Here is a 10,928-nt window from a genome sequence, read left to right on the forward strand (position 1 = left end):
GCAAGGTGATATCTTCACCGTAACACTTCGAAAAAAAATCCTAAAAATTTTTTTTTCGAAAATTTAGGTGTTTTTTATGTTTCAATCGAGCATATCTCTTTTCCTGTGAGTTTTATCATGATTCTGGCAACGGATTCTGAAAGAGCATGCAATTTTACATCAGAATATGTTGTTCAAGAATTTTTTCAACTCCAATTACATAGGAAAAAATCACTTTGAAAACGTGCAAGAAATTTTGACATTTTGGACGTTAATGGGTTAACCAGATTCTTCCAACCATATTATTGTAGTTTAATTCTGTATCTATATATATAGGCAGAGAAAGGGTTAAAGAAAACTATTTAAGCTTGGAAATTGATGGACATGTTTTTAGGTTTTATATGTTATACATATTAACATTTATACATATACGTATATATCATCTTTAATTCAATAAACATTTTTTATTATGTACAAAATATTGCTAAGAAATTATCTTATATATTGGGGCTTGAATCTTGCAAGTTGTTTAATTTTTTATACAAACTATTTTTTTTTTTTTTACATGGAGGAGGAAATGCGTTACGCATACCCTTTCCCCTAAGGTCGCAAGCTTTGCTCCCAGAGGGGTGGGTTATGTGGGACTCTTCTGCACGAGGGTGCAATGCTGAAGCTTTTAACCACTAAAACCTCCTCCATTTGGCGTCATTACCTGCTCTGGTGTGGAATAAGTCGACTTTTCTCTACAGTAATCAATTTTATATTAATCTAAAATAAAAAATGTGTTTTCACTTTCTTTAAATTTCATCATTCTATTATTATTTGACATAAACTAATCGAGTATATTGATATTAATTGTTATGAGTCATATTGATTTGTGCAAACCTTTCAAAATAATTATTAATTAGAAATTGCCATTCATCCTCTGTGGGTGGCGAAAATACTTCTGGTATTTGCAAATAATTTTGCATGCCAGCACGCGCAGTTTTTTTTGTCACGTCTTATAATATTATATAGAACGGCTGTTGCCAAAATCACATTAATGGTTCGTTCTGGTGTTGTAAATCGCGAACCAATTGTCAGCACAGCAAACGTTCGACCCCAAATGCCGAAGCATCTCTCCACCTGAAATGTTAAATAATATAATTTATAAATGAAGTTTCTCCAATGTATGAATATCCTGAATATCTCTAAAACATTTTTTTAGAGAAATAAATCTTTTCCTTTGGTTTTTATTTTCAAAAGTCAAAGATACATATAGATATATGATTTTCTTACCATATTGCGAGTTCTAATATGCGCTTCATTATAAAGAATCTCTGCCGGCGTTGTTGGATTGGCAAGAGGAGTAATTAGGTATCTGTGGTTAGCGTAGCCACGGTCTCCTAACAGTATGCCATTTCCGCACTCAAAATGATCAAATCTATGCTTTAATCTACTGTTAGCAAAGATTGTTGAATCGTGAGTGGAGCCTGGCCACCTCACGACAAGATCCATTATTTCTAAATGGCTATTTACAACGCACTGAACATTTAAGCTAAAAAAACCTTTGCGGTTTCTCCACAACTCTGCGTCTTCACCCCCTACAGATAGCAAGAACTGCAGTTAATCATGATGTTCTATAAACATGTTTTAAACGATTAATATATATAAGATGTAACAAGTGTGTAGAATTACATTATTATTTAAGGAATAATATATAGTTGTTTGAAAGTTGATTGGGCGATACCCGCAAGGAGGTCTAGGAAGGAAGGCTCTAGGGTGACAAAAACAACGCCCAGGAAATCTGGTAAAAAATCAGTTTATTTGCTTGCAAAAAAATACAAAAGAATCAAAAGTGCTCCAAAGGAGGCTAGCCGCAAATTGATAATCCACCCAAAGTTACAACTACGAAATCCCAACCCTGTGGTGCCCAGGTCCCCGGACAGGATTCCCCGTACCTGCGACTCTCAGGCAACGAAGATAGAGAGAAAGGAAGACGATTTTTTGGAGCCCAAGAAATCGACGATGGAGCAGAAATGCGTACTAAGAGACTTAGTGGCGTCGCAGGAAGGGAGGAATGGCTAAGCTGCTGCGAAGAATGACAGAAAAGACAGAGTCTAGAGTCTAGACCGTTTAAATTGAGCCGCAAAGACGGAACTCTTGGGTATTAATATGTACAAGAGACCCAAATAGTAACAGCGAGAGAGAGCTCTACGCTGTGGGCCACCTGTCGACCTTAATTGGAGGTAGGACCAAGAGAGACAGAGTGTGAGCAGGAGCGAGACGGCCTGAGAGTCCCAGACCGCTCGCACCTACAGTCCGATCTCCAACAAATCCTCCCCCGCATTGACGTTCCTGCGTCAATAGATGAATCTCGCAGATGTAGAAATAAACTAAACTTATGTTTTTAAAATATGAAATGGTGAAACACCGTAAATGAAGACCATGGTGGAGAGAGAAAAAAAAAATAACCTTTGAGCGAAGCTCCGAATGTCCACCAATGGTTACAGACTAACTCATTTTTTAACGATGAGTTTGGCAGTTTTCAGCTCTAGCGCTGGAGTCCAACGTAAGAGCAATTTTCCTTGGGGATCCCACGTCTTCCACTGCCGATATTTCAACACAGCGTGCAATGGTATACGGTGTGTGAGCCCGAAGGCCAAGACGGTAACATATTTTGCGGTACGCTCCAGTTCCTTAGCGGTAGAATCGTATAAGATTCCCTTCTCCCAACTGCTCGCGTACAAAACAGCTAAGTCAATTGCTGGTGCTGGTGCACGAGAAGGTCCCGCAATGGGTTCCATGCTAACGTCAGTTGATTCTGGTTCGGGTGGACAGGGCGGATCTAAAATGACCTGCATCCTGGAGTCTTCTTCTTCCTTCGTCGACACAAGCAAATCCGGAATTTCCAGCAGAGAATCAACACAAGGAGCATCGTCCGAAAGACTCAAGTCACTGAAGAAAAGGTCCAGTACATCGGACGCATTCGCTTCTTCACCCCAAACTTCACTTAAGAACATTTCGACGTTGTCGACTAAGTTAGACAGCTTGTCACTAGCCATGATTAAGGAGAACTGATTTAATAAGTAGAGCGTCAAGGTGAAGATGTACGATTCGGCAGATCAAAAGCCGTTGGCATTGTTTGTCAATATTTGTATTTATGCCGAGAGCCTACACAATTGTGTTAGGCTGCGTTGAATCTGTTTATTAGCTGTTTGAACCACAGCTACTCTCGCTACTGAGTCTGAACCGATGATTAATCGAATAATTAGGCCTAAGTTCCATTTGCAAGGTGGAGCGTTTGGAGTTTTAATGATAACGATGTCACCTTCACGAAAGTCGTTATTTTTAATTTGCCATTTTGGGCGAGATTGTAATAATTACAGATATTCGCCCGACCATTTTTGCCAAAAAAGCTCGGTAATCCGAGTGATTTTCTGCCATCGATTTAGAGTAGATTCTTTTAAATCTAGAACGGACATTTCGGGTGGAGCGAGTAAGGCGCGACCAACCAAAAAATGCCCTGGCGTTAGACATTCTAAGCTTTCAATGTCATCGCGTAAGCGAGAAAGAGGTCTGGAATTTAGACAGGCTTCAATACGACAAATTAGTGTGGTCATTTCCTCGAACGTAGGAAGAAAAGTCCCAAGAACACGCTTTAGATGATGTTTTACGCTTCGTACTCCGGTCTCCCACAGTCCACCCCAATGAGGAGTGGCCACGGGAATAAATTTCCATTCTATTTCGCGTATAGGTTCAAAATCTATAGATTGCACATGTTTCAGAGAGCCTTGGAATGCAAGTTTCAATTCCTTATTTGCTCCTTGAAAATTTAACCCATTATCAGAGTAAATCACCGCGGGTTTACCACGACGTGAAGTAAAACGAGCTAGAGCCGCCAAAAATGCATCCGTATCATATTTGGAGACAAGATCAAGATGGATGGCACGAGTAGCCATGCATACAAAAACAGCTATATAACACTTAACTGATTTCGGGTTTCGGCTTTGATGCAGTTTTACAAGGAAGGGCCCGGCGTAATCAATGCCAGTATGTTCAAACGGATGGCTACGGTTTACTCGAACAGTAGGCAAAGATCCCATGAATTGTGTTCCTAGCTTGGCACGCTGACGAACGCAAGTGACGCACCTATGTATTATACTTTTCGCAGCGTTTCGTGCATTGATCACCCAATACTTTTGCCGCAATACTGTTAACGTAAGCTGTAGGCCACCGTGCAAGGTCGTGATATGTATATGTCGAATGAGCAGCTCGGTTAAATAATTAGTTGGCAGAATAATAGGATGCTTTTGGTTATCTGACAAAAATGAGTGTTGCAGACGCCCACCTACTCGTAGAACTCCTTGCGCATCTAAAAATGGTGCAAGAGAAAGTAATCGTGAACTTGACGGAACTGACTTTTTGCTTTGCAACGTCAAGATATCGTTTAAGAGGCAGCAGCTTGAATTATTTTCACAACACGTAGTGTTGCAGTGCGTAGCTCGAGGGCTGACACGTGCGCGTGTTGACAAACATTTTTTCTATGCGCTCGATCTATAAATCGCAACACGTAGCTAACAACACGGATTAGTTTTGTCCACGACGAGTAGTTATAAAGAAATGACGGTAAATCTCGTGTGACATGATTTGAATAGATCGACGAGGTCTTTATTTCCTCGCTAGTCTCAAAAATTAAAGGAGAATTTCCCGATGACATTTCCCGAATTATTGAGGGTCCTTCCCACCAAAGCGCACAGTGTATTAATTGGCTTGGATTAATCCCTCGCGAGTTGAGATCTGCAGGATTGGACTTAGTATTGACATAAGACCAATGAGCCCCTGGTAGACTTGACTGTATATATTCGACTCGGTTGGCTACAAAAACTTTCCATTTGGACGAATGTTGTGCAATCCAAGCCAGCACGATTTGTGAATCAGAAAAACAAAAAATGTCATGCACTGAACGTTTAAGTGATGACTTGATATGAAGCATTAGTTTAGTCAAATAAGCAGCGGCGACTAGTTCAAGACGAGCAATGCTAATTGCTTTAAGAGGGGCCACTTTGGCTTTTGCCATTACGAGGCTGACTGAGGTTTGACTATTACTATTGGTGAATTTGGCATACACCACAGCACTATAGGATACATTTGAAGCATCACAGAACCCATAGAGTTCTAATTTATCTGCTTCGCTAAGTTGACCATTCCAGCGCGGGATGGTGATTTTTGTTAATTCGCACATTTGCGAGTAATAAGACATCCATTTGGATTGAATAGGCTCTGGAACCTCGTCATCCCAATTAAGTTTGAGCAACCATGTGGATTGCATTATTTGCTTTAACACAATGGTGAACGGTGAGATCCAGCCTAAAGGATCGTAAATCTTCGCGTTTTCCGAGAGTAACATTCGCTTTGTTAACTTAGTGATGGAAGACGGCGAGATCATAAACCGAAATGAATCAGAGCTGGTATTCCAAGATATGCCCAGCACTTTGCTAGTTTCGTTAAAATTTTCGCTATTAAAATTAAGATTAGCGTTACTAGAATCATTAGAAATTTCTTTGAGAGCTGTGTTTGCTGAATTGAAGGCCCAATTACTGAGCTCAAATTTACCTTTATCCAACAATTGAACTAATTGAGATTGGATATCGCGTAAATCCGCAAGGTTGTTAGTTCCAAAAAGAATGTCATCAACATAGATTGATTGAAGTAAGATGGACTTCGCATCTGGGAAGTCATCACCATATTGATTTGCGAGTTCCTGCACTACCCGTGAAGCTAAAAACGGTGCAGGTCCGGTACCGTATGTGACCGTGTTCAATTGATATGTTTGAGCATTACCAGAATCATCTTTCCAAATTATAGATTGGAATTTTCTGTTTTCCGGACGAATTACAATTTGGCGGAACATTTTAACAATATCTGTTATCCCAACAAAACGAAAATCACGCCAATTCATAAGAATGGCTGTTATATCTTTTTGTAGTTTTGGCCCTATTAAGAGTACGTCGTTGAGTGATAGACCACTCTGAGTTTCAGCGGACGCATTAAATACGACACGTATTTTCTGTTTTCCATTTTCGAGCTTAAATACGGCGTGATGAGGCAGGTAAACCAAGGAATCTGCGTCAATCGCGTTTGTTGTGACCTTCTCCATATGCCCTAACTGCTCGTACTCTTTAATGAATTTAGCATAGCTTTCGGACTGCTCAGGAGATTTGTTAATACAACAGAGAACTCGCTTTAAAGCTGATTCGGCGATGCTGCGACAGGCTCCCAGTGCCGATTTGGAGAACTCTGTCTTGAAAGGCAATGCAACCTGATAGCGGCCTGATGGTAATTGAGTAACGTTGATCTCGAAAATGTCCTCGCATAATTGATCTTCAGGGGTCAAACTATAGGTGCTAGGAACTTCTTCAATTTCCCAAAAATCTCGAAGTGTTTTATCGAAGTCACAACAATGAAGAACGTTTACTGTTGCAGTATGCATGTGCGACGCAAGTGTACCATACACAACCCAGCCAAATAACGAATCTTGTGCTATTAGTGCACGGTTCGATGAATGAATTATTTGATTCAGTAAAAGCTGAGGGCAATAATCTGCACCAATTAAAATATCAATTGGATTTTTAGCAGAAGCATATTGGTCCGCGAGGTCCAGAGAACCTAATTGAGGGAATTCAAGAGGTGAATACGACCGAGGACTATAATTCGTGATTTTTGGTAAAATTAATGCCGTCACCTTGAGTGAGGCCTGATCGTGTTTGACTGACTGTAAGATGAGTTCAGCTTTGCTCGAGACGTTACGTACCGCACCTCCTATGACTCCGTAAATCGTTGCATTAACTTTGCGGCGTGTAACTCTTAATAACTGGGCTAGATTTTCCGTCATGAACGATGTTTGTGAGCCCGGGTCAACTAAGCCTCTAATCATAATTTGACGGCCATTTGGTGCTGTAACGCGCGCGAGAAAAGTAGCAAGGAGTGCCGTGCGTTCATCCATGGCACTCACATGAGCAACAACAGAAGTCGAAGGCTGATCAATGGTTAGAAGACTGGTGGGTGCAGTAGCTTGAGATGGATTGCGTTGAGACGTCGGATTAGGTTGTTTCTCAAAATGCAGAAGCGTATGATGTGTCTTGGAACATTTTTTACACCGAGAATTACTTCGGCAAGACGATATCGAATGACCGGGTCTTAAGCAATTGATACAAAGTGAGTTGTTCTGCGCTGCTTTGTATCTGGCTTGAGGGTTCAAAGCAATAAAGCTGTTGCATTGATAGAGAGGATGATCCGCGTCACAATAAAAGCATTTTGGTTTATCAACGATTGCGTTGAGTGATTTCAACGACTTAGGACGAGAAGTTTTATCAGTGTATTGTTTACTACCTTTGAATTTGTTACTAATAGATTCGAGCATATTAATCTGCTCGGTCATGAACTCTAAAAACTGAGTGAAAGAAGGATATTTCAATACCCGTCTTATTTCCTTCTCCCACTCCACAGTGATAACTTGATCTAGCTTGTTTGAGAGGATGTGGACCAATATGGCACTCCAACCATCAACTGGATATCCTAATGTCCTCAGCGAGTCAAGCGCAACTATAGTTGTATCGCGTAGTGTTTTCATGGACATGAGATTGTCAGCGAAGACTTTCGGAATGAGCGTTAGTTTGCTAAGAAGGTTGGACGTAATAATTCGTTCATTTGTATACCTAGTCACTAATGCATTCCATGCTGTTAAGTAACTATCGTTACTGGCGGCTAAGGATCGAATTACTAAGCTAGCTTCTCCTTGAAGACATGCCTTTAAATAATGAAACTTTTGAACACCTGGTAATGTCGAATTATCGTGAATCATTGATTTAAAAGAGTCATAGAAGGTTGACCACTCAGAAAAGTCACCACTAAACTTGGGTAAATCTAACTTAGGAAGTGTTTCAACGAGGGAGCATGGGTCCGCCCTGCAGTGACAGGAGCGACTTGCTCACCGCTTAAATTCTCGATTTGCTCTAAAATGTATTCTTCCGCAGTCAAATACGCCGTCATAGCTCGCTCATAAGTATTCTGCGTCGTATAGTTAAACTGTTGCAAATCTTGTTCCGATAAATGATTAGTAATCGTCACATGATTCGTTTGTATTTTTGCGAGAATTTCCTTGGCACTATCCAGACGACTATTTAAATAAGGAACGGTAAAATTACCTATACCACGCTTTTTGCTGTTGACCAGTAGCCGTTCTAATTCTGAGCAATAAAGACTAACGTGACCTGCGCACATGAGTATTTCCTCCTGCGTTACCATTTTGCCACCAGAGACATTCCCCCAGTCACCTCGAAGAATCACCAATCAAAATTCAACTCAATTGAATATGTACCGGTTATATCCGGCTCGAAGGACCAGAAATTTGTTTGAAAGTTGATTGGGTGATATCCGCAAGGAGGTCTAGGAAGGAAGGCTCCAGGGTGACAAAAACAACGCCCAGGAAATCTGGTAAAATCAGTTTATTTGATTTGAAAAAAATACAAAAGAATCGAAAGTGCTCCAAAGGAGGCTGAGCCGCAAATTGATAATCCACCCAAAGTTACAACTACAAAATCCCAACCCTGTGGTCCCCAGGTCCCCGGACAGGATTACCCTTACCTGAGACTCCCAGGCAACGAAGATAGAGAGAAAGGAAGACGATTTTTTGGAGTCCAAGAAATCGACGATGGAGCAGTAATGCGTACTAAGAGACTTAGTGGCGTCGCAGGAAGGGAGGACTGGCTAAGCTGCTGAGAAGAATGACAGAAAAGACAGAGTCTAGAATCTAGACCGTTTAAATTGAGCCGCAAAGACGGAACTCTTGGGTATTAATATGTACAAGAGACCCAAATAGTAACAGCGAGAGAGAGCTCTACGCTGTGGGCCACCTGTCGACCTTAATTGGAGGTAGGACCAAGAGAGACAGAGTGTGAGCAGGAGCGAGACGGCCTGAGAGTCCCAGACCGCTCGCACCTACACTCCGATCTCCAACAATAGTTGAGAAAAATTAAGATAAGTTATGAGTATCTTCAAAAACAAATGGGTCATTTTTTTTAAATTTATAGTGATATCATTATTATATTTTCTTCAAATAACATTTAAAGATCTATATATATAATTATGTAAAAACCATATTATCCCCCCTTGAAGTTAAAGAAGATTTGTTTGAGTCATTTTTTAAATAATGATTCAATATTTCGTACATTACATATATATCCGTAACATTCGAACGATACATTCTGTATATAAATATATATATATGACGACTATAAAAACTTACCATACGATCTTATGCGTACATGTACACAATCAATTGCACCTATCACTCTTATCATGCCAGCAATTAAAAAATTGTCTTTTGTTCTGCGCATTAATTCTTCATCAGTTTTGGGCAAGGAAATGTACTGATTGAAGAGATCAGCAATTGCAGGGGATATCCGGTGCACTCTCAATTGGGTTGATTTTGAACTGATGCCACAAAAATCGGCTGCTACTTGCAAAAAGCATCCTGTAGCATAAAATCTTATTGTAACCAACAGTTGGATAACTGGCGCAATTTCGTATTTTCTAAAAATCAATATTATTTTAAAAATTAAGAAGCAAGATTAAAAGATTTTCAGTGACTTTCATGCATTTTTAAATGTAGCTGACAAAATTATATATAAAGAAGACCTAACGTATGTGATATAATTGTTAACACTGTTCACTTTTTGGACGTTATTAAATATAATTGTATAAAAAATCTTTATAATATGACTATTTTAAATATCACATAATAATATTTGTTTGTTTATATAACATACCTTTGCCTTTGACGGAGAATGGGCTCAATTTTTTGCAAAATTTCCTCAAACTGCAATTTTGTCAACCGAAAGCGACTTTGAAATTGCCTATCGTTCAATAACTCAAAGTAATTGCGTCTTCGCAAAATCATCCGATTACGTGCACTGTTATCGTTTTCTACGTTAATAATCTCCATTTCTGCTTTTCGTTATATCATTAATCATTGCAAAATAAATCTGAAGTGCTTTGATATCTCTATAGAAACGCATAATAATTTCTTATTATTAACAGCTGACTTTAATTTTTGAAAGAAGTAAAAGGGGCAAGGAGAAGTATTTAGCACCTTATATTAAAATTATTATTATATTAATTAAAAGTAAGTACATATTTGCAAAACTATTTGCATTTTAAAACAATGTATATTAATGTTATATTGATGATTAATATGTATATTTAATCCTTATTTAGATGAGTGTATCGGAAAATAAGGAAAAATTCATTGCCATAATTCAGAAATATTTCCATATTGTGGAAAATAAAAAAACAAACGGAAATACACCTGCCCAAAAAGAAAAAGCTTGGGAAAAAATCAAGACAGAAGTAACTGAAAAAATACGTGGTCAGTGGACCAATATCTGTCCAAAAACCGGTTAGAACCAGATGAAAATGCAGGCCAGAAAATATAAAGCTGCAACAAGATCTGAGCTGTATAAAACAGGTATATATATTATATTTCTATATTCTAATAAATATATAATTTTATAAAATATGCTTCTTATTATATAGGCGGTGGAAAATCCTTAGCTCCTGCGCACGATCCATTTTTAGAAAAAATTGCAGCCTTAATAGGAAAATCTGCCACGAGTATAACAATTCACAAAAGTAGAGATAGCGATGCCATACCCTCGACGCCGTCGATATCAACTTATAGTGTGGGTGATATATTCGCTGCAGAAGCAATAGATGAAGAAATGGTAGATGATCCTCATGAAGTTTTTACTGTATGTATATATTGTATATTCTATAGATATTCAATATCCACGCATATGATGTCTTTAACAATTACATTTTTACATTACACAGACATTAGTACAAAATGAAGAGATCGCTTCATGGGGTAGCGGAGAAGGTGCAGCTTCGTTAAAAAGACCAATTAGCGA

The 10,928-nt window shown here is 39.0% G+C and overlaps 2 protein-coding genes across 2 annotated transcripts; both read right to left on the reverse strand.

Annotated features, from left to right (window-relative positions):
- Positions 1 to 3,341: 3,341 nt before the first annotated feature.
- Positions 3,342 to 3,920, reverse strand: LOC136773786 (uncharacterized). The gene has a single exon (XM_066727699.1). The coding sequence runs from the start codon at positions 3,918 to 3,920 to the stop codon at positions 3,342 to 3,344; it is 579 nt and encodes a 192-aa protein (XP_066583796.1).
- Positions 3,921 to 4,408: 488 nt separating this feature from the next.
- On the reverse strand, positions 4,409 to 9,964 carry LOC136773794 (uncharacterized). Its single transcript, XM_066727706.1, has 4 exons — positions 9,789 to 9,964; positions 9,266 to 9,552; positions 7,953 to 8,294; positions 4,409 to 7,794 (listed from the first exon to the last, which is right to left on the reverse strand). The coding sequence occupies exons 1-4, from the start codon at positions 9,962 to 9,964 to the stop codon at positions 4,409 to 4,411; spliced, it is 4,191 nt and encodes a 1,396-aa protein (XP_066583803.1).
- Between the last annotated feature and the right edge of the window lie 964 nt (positions 9,965 to 10,928).

This window comes from Prorops nasuta, unplaced genomic scaffold, assembly GCF_024137725.1.
Source record: "Prorops nasuta isolate Cenicafe-Biocafe unplaced genomic scaffold, Cenicafe_Pnas_1.2 PNAS00001, whole genome shotgun sequence".
Classification (NCBI taxonomy): Eukaryota; Metazoa; Arthropoda; class Insecta; order Hymenoptera; family Bethylidae; genus Prorops; species Prorops nasuta.